At 47.1% G+C, this 22,121-nt stretch overlaps 1 protein-coding gene and 1 long non-coding RNA gene across 3 annotated transcripts in view; one reads left to right on the plus strand and one right to left on the minus strand.

The window, feature by feature from the left end:
- Window positions 1–1,212: 1,212 nt before the first annotated feature.
- LOC309568920 lies at window positions 1,213–1,912 on the minus strand. The gene is made up of 3 exons (XR_014226056.1): window positions 1,695–1,912; window positions 1,492–1,560; window positions 1,213–1,360 (listed from the first exon to the last, which is right to left on the minus strand). It is a non-coding gene; the product is annotated as an uncharacterized lncRNA (long non-coding RNA).
- A 1,815-nt stretch (window positions 1,913–3,727) lies between these two features.
- DMGDH (dimethylglycine dehydrogenase) overlaps window positions 3,728–22,121 on the plus strand; it is a 90,408-nt gene continuing 72,014 nt past the window's right edge. For both annotated transcript variants that reach the window (XM_082243711.1, XM_082243710.1), the window contains exon 1: window positions 3,728–3,885. In XM_082243711.1, coding sequence (XP_082099837.1) covers window positions 3,767–3,885 — 119 coding nt within the window. In that variant the 5' untranslated portion in view covers window positions 3,728–3,766. The remainder of the gene's footprint in view (window positions 3,886–22,121) is intronic.

Genomic DNA, 22,121 nt, shown 5'->3' on the forward strand with positions numbered 1-22,121 from the left:
ACAAATTGGCCGAAAATGTTAAAAAATTTTGATTTTTACATTTTTTTTGGGGGAATTTCATATAAAAAAAAGGGAAAAATATTGCTATTTTTGCAAAATTGACGCTCTTTTTTTGTTTATAGCGCGTGATCAAAAAATCGCACAGGTGATCAAATACCGCCAAAAGAAAGCTCTGTTTGTGGGAAAAAAAGGACGCCAAATTCGTTTAGGTATAGCGTCGCACGACCGCGCAATTGTCCGTTAAAGTCACGCAGTGCCGAATCGCAAAATAACCCCTGGTCGTTTAGCAGCCAAATCCTCCGGGGCTTAAGTGGTTAAAAAGGTATTTAATTTTTTTTTTTTTTTTTTAATCTTCGCAGAAATGTTTTTTATTTAACTTATATTTTAAACTGAATGGATTGTTTTACAAGGTAATCCTTTACAATCGCTAAGTTGTATCAATTATGTAAGTGAAACATTGTTGACTTTATTGATAAACATACTCCTTTGTAGTTTGAAAACAAGAGAATTTTAAAAGGAAACAGCCAGAGTAACATCACATGGTGTCACCACAATATATCTCAGTTCTACAGAGACAAGAGATTTTACTCCCAAATCCCCCGTGTCACAGTTCTGAACATCTGCACAAGTGATATGAATTCTACACCAGTCTCCCTCGACAGAAGATGAACTACAAACCCCAACATGTCATGGCAGAAGATATTGTCACTTGTTGCACCTCCCCAGAAGATGAACTACAAACCCTGACATGTCATGGTAGAAGATACTGTCACTTGTCCCTCTCTCCAGAAGATGAACTAAAAAACCCCAACATGTCATGGCAGATGATATTGTCGCTTGTCCCCACCCCAGAAGATGAACTACAAACCCCAACATGTCATGACAGAAGATACTGTCCCTTGTTCCCCTCTCCAGAAGATGAAATACAAACCCCAACATGTCATGGTGGAAGATACTGTTGCTTGTCCCCCCTTTCCAGAAGATGAAATACAAACCCCAACATGGTAGGGTAAAATATATTTTTACTGTGTCCCCCTCATCCCCCCAGAAGATGAACTTCAAACCTCAAGAAGCCCTGGCAGGAGATTTTGGGTGAGATTATACAAAAGCTGGAGAGTGTAAAATCTGGTCCAGCTCTGCATTGAAACCAATCATCTTCCAGGTTTATTGTCAAAGCTTAATTTAAGGAGCTGAAGTTAGAAGCTGGTTGGCTCCAGTTTTAGTAAATCAATCCCATTGTACCCGTGTTGCCCTGCTGAAGATGAATTTCAAAATGCCAACATGCCATTGTAGAAGATATTGTCACTGTGTTCCTTACTGTAGATGAACCACATACTCCAACATTTCATGTCAGAAGATACTGTCACTTGCCCCTCCCCAGAAGATGAACTACAAACCTCAACATTTCATGCAGAAGATATTGTCATTTGTTGCCCCTCCCCAGAAGATGAACTAAAAACTCCAACATGTCATGGCAGAAGATATTGTCACTGCACCCCCTCCCTCCCCCCCAGAAGATGAACTACAAACCCCAACATGTCATGGCAGAAGATATTGTCACTGCGCCCCCTCCCTTTCACCCAGAAGAGGAACTTCAAACCCCAACATGTCATGGTGGAAGATATTGTCGCTTGTCTCCCCCTCCAGAAGATGAACTTTAAACTCCAACATGTCATGGCATAGGATACTGTCACTTGTCCCCATCCCCAGAAGATAAACTACAAACCCCAACATGTCATGGCATAAGATACTGTCACTTGTCCCCCTCCCCAGAAGATAAACTACAAACCCCAACATGTCATGGCATAGGATACTGTCACTTGTCCCCCTCCCCAGAAGATAAACTACAAACCCCAACATGTCATGGCATAAGATACTGTCACTTGTCCCCCTCTCCAGAAGATGAACTATAAAACCCCAACATGTCATGGCAGAAGATATAGTCACTGCCCCCTCCCCATAAGATGAACTACAAACTCTAAAAGGTCATTGCAGGAGATGTTGTCATTGTGTCTCCTGCTGTAGATGAACTACAAACCCCAACATTCAATATTTCATAACAGAAGATACTGTCATTGATTGCCCCCCCCCCCTCCAGAAGATGAACAACAAACCCCAACATGCCATGGCAGAAGACAGGGCTTGCTGAGACTTGTGGTGCTCTCCTGCACTGTCTATGGAGAGAAGTCACTTACTCTCTTATTTCCAAGTGGTGCCATGCTTGCAAATTCTCAGCAGCTCTGCCCAGCCTGCGGATTTCTCTTATATAGAAATGGGTATAGGGTGTGCCAGAATCAAACCATTTCCCTCACTCTGATTGGTGGGACCCTCTGACGCCCTCTCCTGTTATTTTATACAGCTCAGCATTGCCAGAGACTGCTAAATACACAGATCGGACAGTTATCTGCTGTGCAAACAGGTATGTCCTTTAGCAGATGTTAACCTGCTCCTGCCAGACTGGTACACTGACCCCAGCCTCACCCAGTTGCCCCCCCTCTACTATGATGATAATCTCACCCAGTGCCCCCCTCTACTATGATGATAATCTCACCCAGTGCCCCCCTCTACTATGATGATTGTCTCACCCAGTGCCCCCTCTACTATGATGATTATCTCACCCAGTGCCCCCCTCTACTATGATGATTATCTCACCCAGTGCCCCCTCTACAATGATTATCTCACCCAGTGCCCCCCTCTACTATGATGATTATTTCACTCAGTGCCCCTCTCTACTATAATGATTATCTCACCCAGTGCCCCCCTCTACTATGATGATTATCTCACCCAGTGCCCCCTCTACAATGATTATCTCACCCAGTGCCCCCTCTACTATAATGATTATCTCACCCAGTGCCCCCCTCTACTATAATGATTATCTCACCCAGTGCCCCCCCCTACTATAATGATTATATCACCCAGTGCCCCCCCCCCCCGAATATGATTATTATCTCACCCAGTGCCCCCCCCCCCCCTACTCAGAAGATGAGGGGGATGGAGCAGTCAGGAATGATCCCTATAATCCCAGTTTGGGGTGAAAGATATGCACTTACATCTTTGCGGTCCAATGCCAATCTACAGTCAAAGCCTTCTGGATGTAAGCCAAGGAAGTGAGCTGAAATGTTTACTGATCGGCATAGTCAATGAGTAGACATGTCAGTGTACTCGGGCTGCTGTACAAAGTTCTGCAGCAGGGGAGGCAGAGGAGTCGGGGCTGACTTGTGGAGGAGGCGGGTCCTGGCTCACACATATGTTTGCCTGGGTATTTTTGGTGCGATGTGAAGGCAGCCTGTGTATGATCTATCAGAGTGTGTATGATCTATCAGAGTGTGTATGATCCATCAGAGAGTGTATAATCCATCAGAGGGTGTATGATCTTTTAGAGAGTGTGTATGATCTATCAGAGTGTATATGATCTATCAGAGACTGTATGATCTATCAGAGTGTGTATGATCTATCAGAGACTGTATGATCTATCAGAGTGTGTATGATCTATCAGAGTGTGTATGATCTTCTATCAGAGACTGTATGATCTATCAGAGACTGTATGATCTATCAGAGTGTGTATGATCTATCAGAGTGTGTATGATCTTCTATCAGAGACTGTATGATCTATCAGAGTGTGTATGATCTTCTATCAGAGACTGTATGATCTATCAGAGACTGTATGATCTATCAGAGTGTGTATGATCTATCAGAGTGTGTATGATCTTCTATCAGAGACTGTATGATCTATCAGAGTCGGGTGCTGTCAGCTCTGCCCAGCATAATGAGGCGCAGCCTGACCCTCCTGCTGCAGAAGAGGGGTCACATACTGCCCCCCAGGGACAGGCTACACACTGCCATCTGCTGCCTGCAGGGCTCCAGGAGATCCACCACCACTGACAGGTAAGTGATAGGAAGAAAAGTCCAAAATGACCAGGCTTCCCTGACCCCAATGCTGGGGTTGGTTGCTGTGTTTCTGGATGTCTCTGGTCCTGGCATGGCATTCTGGTATTAAACCCATAACAAAAAAATGCAGTTTACCAATCCTTAGATGTGGTGGCTGCATTCCTTTACTTTTTTAAAGCTTTTTCCACCTGTTTTCACCTGGTGATCTGGTCAGTAGCACACATGTATTTCAGTGCCTCCACTTTGGATGAAGGAGCACAGGAGGCAAAGCAGAAAGCAGCATTGTCAGTCTGATGAGGGGAGTGTTAAATGTACTAACAGATTTGAGTACACTAACAAATTGAAGCCAAACTCCAGCTAACACTTTATAAGCAGTTACATCTGATCATTGTAAGCATCCCTGTCAGCAGTAAATGGTTTGTGTCATTGCTCAGACCCTGTTCACATTGGCATTAAAAGTAGGAGTTTAAGGCCTGTTTTTAAAGTGGTTGTATACCCAAATATATGGTATAATGTGTTCGTATGCATTGCATACCAGCACATTATAAAATACCTTAGAACAAAGCCCCTGCAGCGTTTCATCCGAGTTCGTGGGCTCTGGCACTGTGAATGGTCAGGGCTGCAATGACGTCACTCCCGCGCAGCAGCTGCATGCAGGGTGAATATCTCCTAAACGGTGCAGGTTTAGGAGATACTCATTTTAGCTACAGGTAAGACTTATTATAGGCTTATCTGTAGGTAAAAATCACAAAGCGGGGTATACAATGGCTTTAACTCTCCTCAAACTCCTAGTAAAGCAATCTGCAATTGAAATGTAGACAGAACACTTTGCTGTTCACATTATCAAAATATGAAGCATTTGCATTGCGACACATTGCTGCGCTTCAAAAAGGAATCTTCATGTGAAGTTTGGAAGAAGCTGGAACATCTAATCTCCTTCCATTCAAGTCTATGGTAACACAACATAAACATACCGGGCGTGCATTTGCAGTGCATTAGGCCTTGTTCACAATAGCCAGAAAAAAGGCATCTGGGTGCGTTTTTAACACGCTTGCAATGCTTGTCAATTGCACACTGGGCATTTGGGGAGTGTTTGTTAAGCATCAGTATTTTGAGCAAGTGTGAACAAGGCCTAACTGCTACATTTGCAGAACAACAGAGAACAACTCCTGAAAAACAACAGACTTACTGGCTGGATCACCAGGTGATAATAAAGAAAAGAAAGCCTAAAAAAGAAAACAAATGCAGCCACACACATCCAAGTATTGGTAAACACTTTTTGTAACTTTTAAAATAATATGTAAACCCAGCATTTCATATTCCTGATATGTTCCTGCTGTACCATGTACTTGTATGAAACATGGTCCTGTTCTCTTTGTGTGAAATCCCTGGTGTTCCTGCCTGTCCCTCTGCTTTCCTAATAAAAAAACTGACCACACTAGGCATGAGAGCACAGTGTGGTGCATTATTTTATATATATATATATATATATATATATATATACACAAATGTTTTGCCTTTGATCTCTATTGTAAAACTGAATAGGTTGTTTTCATAGGCATGCGCAGGGGGCGTGGGCACACCCTAATCATTATGTGTGGTGCCATTTCCCCTACTGCCCAGGCTTCCCCCTGTGTTGGCCCCTCTGCCCCGCAGTGCTGCTGACTTCCCTCCTCTCTTCTCCCCCCCAGTTGCTGAGGGGGGGGGGGGAGGGATGTTTCAGGATAGAGTGGGGAAAGGGGTTAGTAAATAATAGAGTTTTTGTAAGAACTTACCGTAAAACTCTTTTCTCTGAGTCCTCCGACAGTCGCAGCCTCTCATTAAGTCTTCACGAGTGGGTAACGGCGCCCTCTGCAGGAGCAAGCTAGGCAGTTGGAAAGGTTAATAAAAAACTTTCTACACTTAGACACACCTCCAGGGGGGCCGTCCCTCAGCCATTATGCTGACACAGTTACTACTATCCTTCAGTTTTGTAGCAAGCAGTACTGGAAGGCAACAACCCCAAAATCCAAAGACAGAGGGGCAGGGGCTGCGACTGTCGGAGGACTCAGAGAAAAGAGTTTTACAGTAAGTTCTTACAAAAACTCTATTTTCTCTTACGTCCTCCGACAATTGCAGCCTCTCATTAAGCCTTCACGAGTGGGACGTCCCAACGCAGTTCAGGTGTGAGGGGTGGGAAGACGCAACCTACCGAAAAGGCAACGTATCAACCAGGCCAGAAAAAACAACTGAGCCAACCGGGCAACAAAAGCTCAACAGGAGCTAACCCAGAATAAGAAAAAAACCCCACCAGGAAGAGACCGAAAAAAACACGTCTCTTCAAACAACCGCCGCACTCAAAACCTTGCAGCCAAAGGAAGCATCCGAGGATACCATCACATCAAGTTTGTAAAATCTTGTGAAAGTGTGCACAGAAGACCAGGTCGCCGCTTTGCACACCTGAGCCACAGAAGCCTGATGGCAAAACGCCCCCTGACAGGGAAAGGAGGAACCTGACCCTTGATTGAATAGGCCTGAACAATCGTCTGTCTGATCCATTTAGAAATGGTTGCCGCGGACGCAGCCGAACCCTTCCAAGGTCCCTCAGGAAGGACAAACAGGGAATCAGACTTCCGAAAAGACTCCGTGGTGGACAGGTAAACCCTGACCGCCCTGACCGCATCCAAGGAATGTAAGGCAAATTCCTTGGGATGCCTTGGTTTCGCACAAAGGGAAGGCAAGACAACATCTTCATTGAGGTGGAAAGCAGATACCACCATGGCAAGAATAGGGGGATTGGGTCTCAAGACCACTTTGTCCCAATGAATAACCAGATAAGGCGAGCGGCAAGACAGAGCCGCCAACTCAGACACTTTGCGAGCAGAGGTGACAGCCACCAGAAAGGCAACTTTCTGGGACAACACAGGCAGAGGTATTTCTCTGACAAACGGACAAACAGACAAAACCAAGTTCAGGTCCCATGGAGACAAAGGAGCCTTCCTCGGGGGAGCCAGATGTCGCACCCCCTGAATAAAGGTGTGAATCAAGGAATTAGTCGCCAAGGGACGCTGGAAAAGAATGGCCAAGGCCGACACCTGACCGAAGGCCAAAACCCTCGCCACCGAAAAGGAGCGGGGATGAAACCAGTGGCGGCTGGTGCTCAAAATTTTTGGGGGGGCGCAAAAAGAAAAATGTAATAGGTATTGCTTTGCCGCAAAATACGCAGTAAAAAATTGCGTGACTTTGAGGTCATGGTACAGGCATGGCACAGGTGATGGTATAGGCATGGCACAGGTGATGGTACAGGCATGTCACAGGTCATGGTAAGGGCATGGCACAGGTCATGGTAAGGGCATGGCACAGGTCATGGTAAAGACATGGCACAGGTCATGGTAAGGGCATGGCACAGGCCATGGCACAGGCATGTCAAAGGTCATGTCACAGGTCATGGGACAGGCATGTCACAGGTCATGGCAGAGGCATGTCACAGGTCATGTCACAGGTCATGGCACAGGCATGTCACAGGTCATGGCACAGGCATGTCACAGGTCATGGCACAGGTCATGTCACAGGTCATGTCACAGGTCATGGTACAGGCATGTCACAGGTCATGGCACAGGCATGTCACAGGTCATGGCACAGGTCATGTCACAGGTCATGGTACAGGCATGTCACAGGTCATGGCACAGGTCATGGTACAGGCATGTCACAGGTCATGGCACAGGTATGTCACAGGTCATGTCACAGGTCATGGTACAGGCTTGTCACAGGTCATGTTACAGGCCATGTCACAGGTCATGTCACAGGTCATGTTACAGGCATGTCACAGGTCATGTCACAAGTCATGTCACAGGTCATGTCACAGGCATGTCACAGGTCATGTCACAGGTCATGTCACAAGTCATGTCACAGGTCATGTCACAGGCATGTCACAGGTCATGTCACAGGTCATGGTACAGGCATGTCGCAGGTCATGTCACAGGCATGTCACAGGTCATGTCACAGGTCATGTCACAGGTATGTCACAGGTCATGTCACAGATCATGTCACAGGTCATGTCACAGGTCATTTAACAGGCATGTCACAGGTCATGTCACAGGTCATGGTACAGGCATGTCACAGGTCATGTCACAGGCATGTCACAGGTCATGTCACAGGTCATGTCACAGGTCATGTCACAGGCTTGTCACAGGTCATGTCACTGTCATGTCACGGTCATGTCACAGGCATGTCACAGGTCATGTCACAGGTCATGTCACAGGTCATGTCACAGGCATGTCACAGGTCATGTCACAGGTCATGTCACAGGTCATGGCATCACTGCAGTGGCTTCAATCACTTACCTGCTCTCCTGGGCTGGCTCGCTGACTCGACCGTGACAGTCACTCCCCATTCACGCTGCCTGCGAGAAGTCCACGGCACGCTACTCTTCTCCTCCTCGTCGAGTCCTCTTCGTTCTTCTGACGTTGGCGGGAAGGTGAGCGGCTTCTCCTCTCCTCGAGACTCCTCTTCGTTCTGCAGCGGCGGGAACCGGCGGGAAGGTGACAAAGATCGGGCGGTGACGGTGAGTGACTGACGCACACCCCGGCACCACCCCCAACAACGTCAGCAGGGATGTCCTGAATCATGATTGGTCCAGGCTGGAATCTGGACCAATCATAAGCCAGGACAGGACTAGTGGGGAGTGTCGGGCGCATTGCTTGTGCCCCGGTGACACCCAGAACGGCCACCAATCGGCGCCTCTGCCTGGGCCCACGTGGGATGCAAAACCTCACCCCCCCATAGCCAGCAATAAGTCCGGCGCCCTGTAGTGGACTAAATGGTAATTTTTTTTTTCCTTTGAAGACTATTTTTTTTTTTTTTTTATGATTGGGGGGGGGGGGGGCGGCGCCCCTGCACCCCTTTCTAAAGGTAGCTTTCCGAGCCTTCAAAAAGGAATGAAAGCACTCGGGAGACCCTTGTCTCTCAAGACTTGGCTTTCAATAGCCATGCCGTCAAAGCCAGAGACTGTAAAGCAGGATGGAAGATCGGCCCTTAAAACAGTAGATCGTCTCTCAGCGGAAGCCGCCGGGAGGCTCGACGACCATCTGCACGATGTCTGCGTACCAAGACCAATGTGGCCAGTCTAGGGCCACCAGAATGACCTGCACCTGTTTCGACGCCAACCTGCGGAGAAACCTGGATAACAGTTGAATTGGAGGGAAGGCATAAATCAGTCAATACCGGTGCCAGGGCACCACCAACACATCCGTGGCGTCCTCCAGAGGATCGCGGGTTCTCGCCACTAACCTTCCCACCTTTTTGTTTATTATACAGGATTTATATAGCGCCAACAGTTTGTGCAGCACTTTACAATGTGGGTTGAGACGGGATGCGAAAAGATTCACGTCCGGAGTCCCCCACTGGGCACACAGGAGGCGATACACCTCCGGATGCAGGGACCATTCTCCCTGGTTCAGGGTCTGGCGACTCAGGTAGTCCGTCTGCCAGTTTTCCACACCCAGAATGTGAACAGCCGAAATCGCACAGAATCTCGGCCACTTCCTTGGCCGCCCGGGCACTCTTGGTGCCCCCTTGGTGATTGATGTAAGCCACCGCCGTGGCGTTGTCCGTCTGAACCCGAACAAGGCAACCCTGAAGCCAAGTTGTCCAATTGAACAAGAAGAGCTTGATCGCTCTGAGCTCCAAGACGTTGATCGGTAAGGAGGCCTCCTCCACCGACCACAACCCCTGGGCACAAAGTGAGTCCAGAACTCCACTCCAGACCCACAGGCTTGCATCCATGGTGAGCACCGTCCACAGAAGAGGCCAAAAGGACTTGCCCTGTGATAGAGTTGGTGACAGGAGCCACCACAAAAGATCCGATCTTGCGAGGAGGCTCAGAGAAATCCTCCTGTCCAACAACTGAGACGTTCTGTCCCACCTGGCAAGAATCTCTGCCTGCAGAGTTCTCATGTGAAATTGAGCAAATGGGATGGCCTCGAAGGCCGAAACCATGAGACCCAGAGGCCACATACAGGCCCTTAGAGAGGAGAGATTGTTGTCCCTGAGGGACCTGATCTTGCCCTGCAAGGTCCGGAGTTTGTCCTCCGGGAGACTCCGGGACTTTTGCCTGAGCGGAGTCCAGGACCATCCCCAGGTAATTGAGGTGAACTGAAGGGGTCAGAGCCGACTTCTGAAAGTTGATAAAAAGAAAAAGGGGGAAGAGATCTGACACAAATTATATGTCTGGTTGCCTCCATCCCTAAATGTGTATTATGGAAAAGGGGGGAATGTGGGACTTTGAATGAGTTTTGCAACCAGGCATATCTGTTTCCAAATGAGTATCATATAAAGCCCCTACACAAGGAAGGGAACCCATCAAGAGCTGACATAAATGTACGGATTAAAGAACCATATTTATTAATCACATATGTAATAATTACAAAAAGGGGATAATGCACTCATTTCATGTACAATAAAATCCATAAAATTAGTAGGTTACATCTGACAACAATTACTCTATAGATACAGAATCTGGAAACATGAGATACTTGAAAACGGCTGAGTAAATATAGGCTCTACGCGTTTCGTGGACCTCCGTCCACTCATCAGGAGCTTGAAGAAAAACAATATCTAAAATACATAAAAAATCCCAATTATACCAAAAACGTTAAGGAAAAAAGGAAAAAATGGGGGAAGGAGGGGAAAAAAAAGGGGGAATACATTTGGGTGGAATGGGCACTACCTGAGATGGTGTCACATATCCAGAAGTATTCCAATTGGGAAAAATGAAAAAAGAAGGTTGGTCCGAGAAATGCCTGACCCGGGGCTGAGGCACGGACATCATCCAGCACGCAGGGGAGAAAGAGCAGTAACGAAGTGAAGAGCCAGTAGGTGGTTGATAATGGATGTATTGGAATCAAAAGAATCTACAAATATATATGCTTAAATTGTTTGTTATATATTCCTTCAAAATAAGGAAACTGATTAATCTAAAAACCACCACCGGATCTTATTGAGACATAATAAAGACCAAAGAGTGTGGAGAACATTGCCAGAAAAAGTGAACATACCAGAAAAGAAGGGTGCAGAGAGAGCAGTGAAACCAAGCTGCATGTCTCCAAGTGGAAAGAAAGGTGAAAAAGTGGTGGAAACGTGGCCAAACCACAAGAAGAAAAATAGAATAAGGAAGAGAGTGAAAAGACAAAGAAACAAAAAGGGTGCATATCTGTCCCATAGTGGAAGGGAATGCAAGAAAAGTGCATATTGAGAATAATGTGAGTTATACCAGATCCAGAAGGATACATACCAACATGTGCATCTCCACAGTGGGAGGATAGGAGGAATTGGATGGCAATGTGGATTGAAATAACCCAACTGCATGTCCCGATGGGCGAGGATGAGTCCATGCCAACGCCATAATGGCGTCTGGTCTATATAAGCGGAAGTCAAACCTCCCACAACCGGTCAGCTGACCGGATGTTGGTCGGAGAGGAGCCGCTACAGACGCAGATGAGAATGGGCGTGACCATGGAAATATGACGCCGACGGGCGCCAACTTCATGGTGAGCAAATTATGACCCGTTCACTGAAGAGGTCTGCCACTATAAGCTTATATACCATTTTGTTTCCCATTATACCTTCATTCTATGTTTACATTTGTTATTTAGCCATTTGAGCTTCCATTTATTTTTTGTTCCCAATATAGAGTGGACTTGAATCACGGGGACTGGTCCGGGTTTCCGGTTCCGGGGCTGCGATGGTTGTTAGCCGCTCTTCCCCTGCACCTGCCTCTGCCTTCCAGCATCCAGGTTGGGGGTCGGGCTGTGCTACAACCATCGGCGCCATAATTTGCTCACCATGAAGTTGGCGCCCGTCGGCGTCATATTTCCATGGTCACGCCCATTCTCATCTGCGTCTGTAGCGGCTCCTCTCCGACCAACATCCGGTCAGCTGACCGGTTGTGGGAGGTTTGACTTCCGCTTATATAGACCAGACGCCATTATGGCGTTGGCATGGACTCATCCTCGCCCATCGGGACATGCAGTTGGGTTATTTCAATCCACATTGCCATCCAATTCCTCCTATCCTCCCACTGTGGAGATGCACATGTTGGTATGTATCCTTCTGGATCTGGTATAACTCACATTATTCTCAATATGCACTTTTCTTGCATTCCCTTCCACTATGGGACAGATATGCACCCTTTTTGTTTCTTTGTCTTTTCACTCTCTTCCTTATTCTATTTTTCTTCTTGTGGTTTGGCCACGTTTCCACCACTTTTTCACCTTTCTTTCCACTTGGAGACATGCAGCTTGGTTTCACTGCTCTCTCTGCACCCTTCTTTTCTGGTATGTTCACTTTTTCTGGCAATGTTCTCCACACTCTTTGGTCTTTATTATGTCTCAATAAGATCCGGTGGTGGTTTTTAGATTAATCAGTTTCCTTATTTTGAAGGAATATATAACAAACAATTTAAGCATATATATTTGTAGATTCTTTTGATTCCAATACATCCATTATCAACCACCTACTGGCTCTTCACTTCGTTACTGCTCTTTCTCCCCTGCGTGCTGGATGATGTCCGTGCCTCAGCCCCGGGTCAGGCATTTCTCGTACCAACCTTCGTTTTTCATTTTTCCCAATTGGAATACTTCTGGATATGTGACACCATCTCAGGTAGTGCCCATTCCACCCAAATGTATTCCCCCTTTTTTTTTTTCCCCTCCTTCCCCCATTTTTTCCTTAACGTTTTTGGTATAATTGGGATTTTTTATGTATTTTAGATATTGTTTTTCTTCAAGCTCCTGATGATTGGACGGAGGTCCACGAAACACGTAGAGCCTATATTTACTCAGCCGTTTTCAAGTATCTCATGTTTCCAGATTCTGTATCTATAGAGTAATTGTTGTCAGATGTAACCTACTAATTTTATGGATTTTATTGTACATGAAATGAGTGCATTATCCCCTTTTTGTAATTATTACATATGTGATTAATAAATATGGTTCTTTAATCTGTACATTTATGTCAGCTCTTGATGGGTTCCCTTCCTTGTGTAGGGGCTTTATATGATACTCATTTGGAAACAGATATGCCTGGTTGCAAAACTCATTCAAAGTCCCACATTCCCCCCTTTTCCATAATACACATTTAGGGATGGAGGCAACCAGACATATAATTTGTGTCAGATCTCTTCCCCCTTTTTCTTTTTCGCAAATAATTTGGGTGGAAGACACCCGTTCACTGAAGAGGTCTGCCACTATAAGCTTATATACCATTTTGTTTCCCATTATACCTTCATTCTTTGTTTACATTTGTTATTTAGCCATTTGAGCTTCCATTTATTTTTTGTTCCCAATATAGAGTGGACTTGAATCACGGGGACTGGTCCGGGTTTCCGGTTCCGGGGCTGCGATGGTTGTTAGCCGCTCCTCCCCTGCAACTGCCTCTGCCTTCCAGCATCCAGGTTGGGGGTCGGGCTGTGCTACAACCATCGGCGCCATAATTTGCTCACCATGAAGTTGGCGCCCGTCGGCGTCATATTTCCATGGTCACGCCCATTCTCATCTGCGTCTGTAGCGGCTCCTCTCCGACCAACATCCGGTCAGCTGACCGGTTGTGGGAGGTTTGACTTCCGCTTATATAGACCAGACGCCATTATGGCGTTGGCATGGACTCATCCTCGCCCATCGGGACATGCAGTTGGGTTATTTCAATCCACATTGCCATCCAATTCCTCCTATCCTCCCACTGTGGAGATGCACATGTTGGTATGTATCCTTCTGGATCTGGTATAACTCACATTATTCTCAATATGCACTTTTCTTGCATTCCCTTCCACTATGGGACAGATATGCACCCTTTTTGTTTCTTTGTCTTTTCACTCTCTTCCTTATTCTATTTTTCTTCTTGTGGTTTGGCCACGTTTCCACCACTTTTTCACCTTTCTTTCCACTTGGAGACATTCAGCTTGGTTTCACTGCTCTCTCTGCACCCTTCTTTTCTGGTATGTTCACTTTTTCTGGCAATGTTCTCCACACTCTTTGGTCTTTATTATGTCTCAATAAGATCCGGTGGTGGTTTTTAGATTAATCAGTTTCCTTATTTTGAAGGAATATATAACAAACAATTTAAGCATATATATTTGTAGATTCTTTTGATTCCAATACATCCATTATCAACCACCTACTGGCTCTTCACTTCGTTACTGCTCTTTCTCCCCTGCGTGCTGGATGATGTCCGTGCCTCAGCCCCGGGTCAGGCATTTCTCGGACCAACCTTCGTTTTTCATTTTTCCCAATTGGAATACTTCTGGATATGTGACACCATCTCAGGTAGTGCCCATTCCACCCAAATGTATTCCCCCTTTTTTTTTCCCCTCCTTCCCCCATTTTTTCCTTTCTTCCTTAACGTTTTTGGTATAATTGGGATTTTTTATGTATTTTAGATATTGTTTTTCTTCAAGCTCCTGATGAGTGGACGGAGGTCCACGAAACGCGTAGAGCCTATATTTACTCAGCCATTTTCAAGTATCTCATGTTTCCAGATTCTGTATCTATAGAGTAATTGTTGTTAGATGTAACCTACTAATTTTATGGATTTTATTGTACATGAAATGAGTGCATTATCCCCTTTTTGTAATTATTACATATGTGATTAATAAATATGGTTCTTTAATCTGTACATTTATGTCAGCTCTTGATGGGTTCCCTTCCTTGTGTAGGGGCTTTATATGATACTCATTTGGAAACAGATATGCCTGGTTGCAAAACTCATTCAAAGTCCCACATTTCCCCCTTTTCCATAATACACATTTAGGGATGGAGGCAACCAGACATATAATTTGTGTCAGATCTCTTCCCCCTTTTTCTTTTTCGCAAATAATTTGGGTGGAAGACACCCGTTCACTGAAGAGGTCTGCCACTATAAGCTTATATACCATTTTGTTTCCCATTATACCTTCATTCTTTGTTTACATTTGTTATTTAGCCATTTGAGCTTCCATTTATTTTTTGTTCCCAATATAGAGTGGACTTGAATCACGGGGACTGGTCCGGGTTTCCGGTTCCGGGGCTGCGATGGTTGTTAGCCGCTCCTCCCCTGCACCTGCCTCTGCCTTCCAGCATCCAGGTTGGGGGTCGGGCTGTGCTACAACCATCGGCGCCATAATTTGCTCACCATGAAGTTGGCGCCCGTCGGCGTCATATTTCCATGGTCACGCCCATTCTCATCTGCGTCTGTAGCGGCTGTTCCGTGAAAAAACCATACCCGTGAGAAAACCATACCCTCGTCACTTCCGGTTCCGCTACGGAGGGTATGGCTTTCTCATGGTAGTTAAACTTGCGGCGGGTACATTAAAACACTTCGGGTGTAACATAAATCATGTCCTCTCCTATCGCTGTAACATCCCTCATCTCCGGTAATAAATATAAAAGCGGATCACGGAGCCGCGATCGCCGTCACATTTACGTCTCATACACCCGCCGCCGCTTTTATATTTATTACCGGAGATGAGGGAAGTTACAGCGATAGGAGAGGACATGATTTATGTTGCACCCGAAGTGTTTTAATGTACCCGCCGCAAGTATAACATTAGAGACAGTGCCGTGATAATTTCATGCCCACCGAGCATGCGCACTTCTCAAATTCTTTCTTCTTCAATCACGTATCCGGGGCTCTGAGCATGCGCACTACTGCGCTGCTCAGCTGTTTCAGACTGGAAGTGACGAGGGTATGGTTTCTTCACGGGGTATGGTTTTTTAACGTTACAGCGGCTCCTCTCCGACCAACATCCGGTCAGCTGACCAGTTGTGGGAGGTTTGACTTCCGCTTATATAGACCAGACGCCATTATGGCGTTGGCATGGACTCATCCTCGCCCATCGGGACATGCAGTTGGGTTATTTCAATCCACATTGCCATCCAATTCCTCCTATCCTCCCACTGTGGAGATGCACATGTTGGTATGTATCCTTCTGGATCTGGTATAACTCACATTATTCTCAATATGCACTTTTCTTGCATTCCCTTCCACTATGGGACAGATATGCACCCTTTTTGTTTCTTTGTCTTTTCACTCTCTTCCTTATTCTATTTTTCTTCTTGTGGTTTGGCCACGTTTCCACCACTTTTTCACCTTTCTTTCCACTTGGAGACATGCAGCTTGGTTTCACTGCTCTCTCTGCACCCTTCTTTTCTGGTATGTTCACTTTTTCTGGCAATGTTCTCCACACTCTTTGGTCTTTATTATGTCTCAATAAGATCCGGTGGTGGTTTTTAGATTAATCAGTTTCCTTATTTTGAAGGAATATATAACAAACAATTTAAGCATATATATTTGTAGATTCTTTTGATTCCAATACATCCATTATCAACCACCTACTGGCTCTTCACTTCGTTACTGCTCTTTCTCCCCTGCGTGCTGGATGATGTCCGTGCCTCAGCCCCGGGTCAGGCATTCCTCGGACCAACCTTCGTTTTTCATTTTTCCCAATTGGAATACTTCTGGATATGTGACACCATCTCAGGTAGTGCCCATTCCACCCAAATGTATTCCCCCTTTTTTTTTTCCCCTCCTTCCCCCATTTTTTCCTTTTTTCCTTAACGTTTTTGGTATAATTGGGATTTTTTATGTATTTTAGATATTGTTTTTCTTCAAGCTCCTGATGAGTGGACGGAGGTCCACGAAACGCGTAGAGCCTATATTTACTCAGCCGTTTTCAAGTATCTCATGTTTCCAGATTCTGTATCTATAGAGTAATTGTTGTCAGATGTAACCTACTAATTTTATGGATGTTATTGTACATGAAATGAGTGCATTATCCCCTTTTTGTAATTATTACATATGTGATTAATACATATGGTTCTTTAATCTGTACATTTATGTCAGCTCTTGATGGGTTCCCTTCCTTGTGTAGGGGCTTTATATGATACTCATTTGGAAACAGATATGCCTGGTTGCAAAACTCATTCAAAGTCCCACATTCCCCCCTTTTCCATAATTCTGAAAGTTGATGGTCCACCCAAACTCCTGGAGCGTCTAAACCGTGACCGACAGATCGCTCGTCAAGGTGGCACACGAATTCACCCTTAACAGGAGGTCGTCCAGATAACCGAGGACCGCAATCCACTTTAAACGCAGCAAAGCCAGCACCAGAGCCAAAACTTTGGTGAATACCTTGGGAGCCGAAGTGAGACCGAAAGGTAACGCCACAAACTGATAATGCTCTTCTGCCATGCAGATGTCCCCCCATCCCTGAAAAGGGTAAGGGTGTCCGTTCAGGAAGAGGGGGACTGGGCCGCCTGACCGGCCTTGGGCTTACCGGACCATGGTTTCTTGTGACCACCTGAGGTCTTGAAGGATTTTCCTTTATCCTGTGCCCCGAAGGCACAAAAGGGCCCACGATGAGCCTTTAAAGATGGACCCGGCCTAGCGTGGGGAGCTTTCCCCTTAGAGGCTTGGGGTAAAAGGGTACTCTTACCCCCCGTGAGCCCCTTGATCAACTCATCCAGAGTGTCCCCAAAAAGACAACTACCCACATAAAGGACATCAGACACAGTCTTTTTGGAAGCCGACCAACCAGAGGCGTAACTAGAGCCTTCAGGGCCCCGATGCAAGAAACCATGAAGGGCCCTGCCAGATCCCTGGCCGGGGCCCTTTCCTTCAAGCCCAGGGCTCTTCCCACTAATCCTGGGGCTCTTTATTCTCGTTGCATGGCCTTTTATTACGGTCCCGCAGCAGGATCCTTTCACAAGTTCTGCAGTGGGCTCCCTTCCTGCAATCTTGGGGCCTCCCCACAGTGGTGCAATGCCAGGGCCCGGTCGCAAGTGTAACTTTTGCAATCCTGGAAGTTCACCCACTGGTTTGCTACTGGGCCCCCTGGAGCATGGGGCCCGGTAGCAATCGCAACCCCTGCAACCCCTGTAGTTACGCCCCTGCGACCAACTCTTCAGCCAAATAATGCGGCGGATTGCAACCCCATCCGCAGACAACCGTGCGACTATAGGAGCCTCGTCCAAGGCCGCGTCACACAGGTACATCACTGCCTGGGTCACTTGATCCACCTTGTCAAGGGCAGCCGGAGAGGCTGACTCCGCCACCAAGGTGCTTCGAAACACCCTGGACCATTCTGTGACAGCTTAAGAGACCATCACCGAAGCAAACACAGGTTTAAGCAGGGGGCCCTCCACCAAATACATGTGGTGGGAAAGCGTCTCCACACGCCTATCTGCCGGATCCTTGAACACCGAGGAGTCCTCCATGGGCATCAAGGTGGATTTATTCAACCTAGAAACAGTGTGGTCCACCTTAGGTGACACCGTCCAATGATTTTCTACAGGATCGGCAAAGGGATAATGGTATTTAAACCGCTTAGGCACCACCAGCATATGCTTGATGCAATGCCATTGGTCGTTCACTGTTTCATGAAAATCCTTGGGACAGAGGAAAACATGACCCGACTTCTGGGCTTTGCGGAACCCGAAGGCAACCTTACTTACAAGGCTTACCTGACTGGGAGGGCTCATCTTCAAGATTTAAAGTCTCCTTAGCGGAGCTAATAAGTGCATCCACTGCGGCACGTTCTCGCACCGCCATTGAGGAAGACTCTTCCTTCTCCCCATCTGAATGTGAGGACTGGGCCCACAGCAAATATGGCGCCCGAATCGGTGCCAAAACGATGAGCTAAAATGGCTGCTGCCCACACAAAGAGGCCTAAACGGCCTGCCCTCACCCAAAATGGCGGCCGTGCGAACGGCGCCAAATAAAGTAAAAAACACAGGAGCTGGCCACCACAGGGAATCCCAGAGAGTACCCCCAGGATGCAGCAAGCCCCCACACCCCCCAGCCATAGCGGTGTTCACTGCAGAGCGCCCCAGCAGGGGCAGGGAGGAAGGGAGGCCGCAAATGACCAGGAATGGGATACCACAGAAGCCACCTTGTACTACCATCCCCTAAGTGTGGGCCCACAGAACACTCCCACAGATAATAGTCCCAGGGACACAGGGGTAATATCACTCACCAGTCCAGAGAGCGCAGGCACTGCTCTGAGACGGAACACCTCCCAACCTGAGTGGGGGTGCCGTCAGCCAGGAAGGATGCTAGCAACATACGGGCATTCCGGAGTTGAGACATCCCGGCGAAGACGTGTCTCCGCAGTCTTGTCCCTGTCCTAAGGGGCACTGTCGTTGCAAGGCCTGGGCACACCAATGACCTGCGACGCTCGTTGGCAGGATGGGACTCCATAAGGATCTACATTATCCAGTGCGAGGCCCAGCTCTGCTGTCGCTTGTAGTCCTCCAGGAATTCCCCTGACTAACTAGCGATAGTGAGTGACGAGAAGAAGTAAAAAAGCTATTTTCAAACAAAAAAACAGTTTTCAAGAAAAAAACATAAAGAAACTGAGACACTAGGTCCCGGCTGGGAAGACCTAGCCTACTACTGACGCTAGGCAGCATAAAACTAAAGGACAGTAGTAACTGTGTCAGGATAATGGCTGAGGGACGGCCCCCTGGAGGTGTGTCTAAGTGTAGAAAGTTTTTTATTAACCTTTCAAACTACCTCGCTTGCTCCTGCAGAGGGCGCCATTACCCACTCGTGAAGGCCTAATGAGAGGCTGCGACTGTCGGAGGACGTAAGAGAAAATGGTTTTACTATGCTTCAGTTTGTGAAATGCCAAATTGGGCCCAATTAGCCATTTTCCCTCCCCGGTGTCATGTGGCTCGTTAGTGTTACAAGGTCTCAGGTGTGAATGGGGAGCATGTGTGTTAAATTTGGTATTATCGCTCTCACTCTCTCATACTGGTCACTAGAAGTTCAACATGGCACCTCATGGCAAAGAATACTCTGAGGATCTGAAAAAAAGAATTGCTGCTCTACATAAAGCTTAAGCTATAAGAAGATTGCCAAGACCCTGAAACTGAGTTGCAACATGGTGGACAAGACCATACAGCGGTTTACCAGGACAGGTTCTACTCAGAACAGGCCTTGCCATGGTCAACCAAAGAAGTTGAATGCACATGCTCAGCGTCATATCCAGAGGTTGTCTTTGGGAAATAGATGTATGAGTGCTGCCAGCATTACTGCAGAGGTTAAAGGGGTGGGGGGTGAGCCTGTCAGTGCTCAGACCATACGCCACACACTGCATCAAATTGGTCTGCATGGCTGTCGTCCCAGACGGAAGCCTCTTCTAAAGATGATGCACAAGAAAGCCCACAAACAGTTTGATAACGACAAGCAGACTAAAGTCATGGATTACTAGAACCATGTCCTATGGTCTGATGAGACCAAGATAAACTTATTTGGTTCAGATGGTGTCAAGCGTGTGTGGCAGCAACCAGGTAAGGAGTACAAAGACAAGTGTGTCTGGCCCAGGGGCGTACCTAGAGCATTTGGCACCCGGGGCGGATCCTATATCTGGCACCCCCCCCGGCGTGCAGGCGACGAACCGCACATTGACCCGGCGACCAGGCCCCTCCTCCTCTGCAAAAACGGCACCGATTGACCTGAGGCGCCAGACAGAAATACATGTAACTGGCAGTGGCATACTTACTTACTTACTGTGTGCTACTGTCAGTGGTGTCACTAGGGTTGGTGTCACTCCCCCCCAAAATTTTTTTCCTGTTTTCTGAAAGCGCGCCAAAGATGCAGCATGCAAGACTTTTGGTGCGCTTTCAGAAAATGCAGAAAAAAAAAATCTATAGGACTGCAGTAATAACTGCGAGTAAAATGTAGGAAGACCCCCTTTACATTACACAGCCCCTGTACCCCTGGACCCCTTTACATTACACAGCCCCCGTACCCCTGGACCCCTTTACATTACACAGCCCGCCATTGGAACCCTTTACATTACACAGCCCCCGTACCCCTGGACCCCTTTACATTACACAGCCCGCCCATTGGAACCCTTTACATTACACAGCCCCCCCCATTGGAACCCTTTACATTACACAGCTCCACCCCCCTCATGGAACCCTTTACATTACACAGCCCACACCCCCCTCATGGAAACCTTTATGTTACACAGCCCCCGCTCCCCATAAAACCTTTTACATTATACAGCCCCCATCCCCCAATAGAACCCCTTACATTACACAGCCCCCACCCCCCATGGAACCCTTCACATTACACAGCCCCTGCCCCCCAAAAGAACCCTTTACATTACACAGTTTCCACCCCCCCCAATAGAACCCTTTACATGACATAGCCCTCGCCCCCCCCTCAACAGAACTCTTTACATTATACAGCCCCCCAATAGAACCCCTTTACAATACAAAGCCACCGTCAATAGAACCCCTTTACAATACAAAGCCCCCACCAATAGAACCCCTTTAAAATTCAAACCCCCCCATTTGAACCCCTCTACAATGCAAAGCCACCGTCAATAGAACACCTTTACAATGCAAAACCCCCCCCAATAGAACCCCTTTACAATGCAACCCCCCCAATAGAACCCCTCTACAATGCAAACCCCCCTATAGAACCCCTTTACAATGCAGACCCCCCCAATAGAACCCCTCTACAATGCAAACCCCCCTATAGAACCCCTTTACAATGCAGACACCCCCCCAATAGAACCCCTTTATAATGCAGACACCCGCCCCCCCCCAATAGAACCCCTTTACAATGTAGACAACCCCCCCAATAAAACCCCTCTATAATGCAGACCCCCCCCCCAATAGAACCCCTTTACAATGTAGACAACCCTCCTCCAATAAAACCCCTTTACAATGAAGACCCCCCCCCATAAAACCCCTCTACAATGCAGACACCCCCCCAATAGAACCCCTTTATAATGCAGACACCCCCCCCAATAGAACCCCTTTACAATGTAGACAACCCCCCCCCCCAATAAAACCCCTCTATAATGCAGACCCCCCCCCATAGAACCCCTTTACAATGTAGACAACCCCCCCTCCAATAAAACCCCTTTACAATGAAGACCCCCCCCCCATAAAACCCCTCTACAATGCAGACACCCCCCCCAATAGAACCCCTTTATAATGCAGACACGAGACACCCCCCCCCAATAGAACCCCTTTACAATGTAGACAACCCCCCCCCAATAAAACCCCTCTACAATGCAGACCCCAGCAATAAAACTCCTCTATAATGCAGACACCCCCCCCCCCCAATAAAACCCCTCTATAATGCAGACACCCCCCCAATAAAACCCCTCTACAATGCAGACACCCCCCCCCAATAGAACCCCTTTACAATGTAGACAACCCCCTTACAATGGAGACCCCCCCCCAATAGAACAACTTTAAAAT

The sequence above is a fragment of the Pelophylax lessonae genome, assembly GCF_965119305.1.
Source record: "Pelophylax lessonae genome assembly, chromosome: 1".
Classification (NCBI taxonomy): domain Eukaryota; kingdom Metazoa; phylum Chordata; class Amphibia; order Anura; family Ranidae; genus Pelophylax; species Pelophylax lessonae.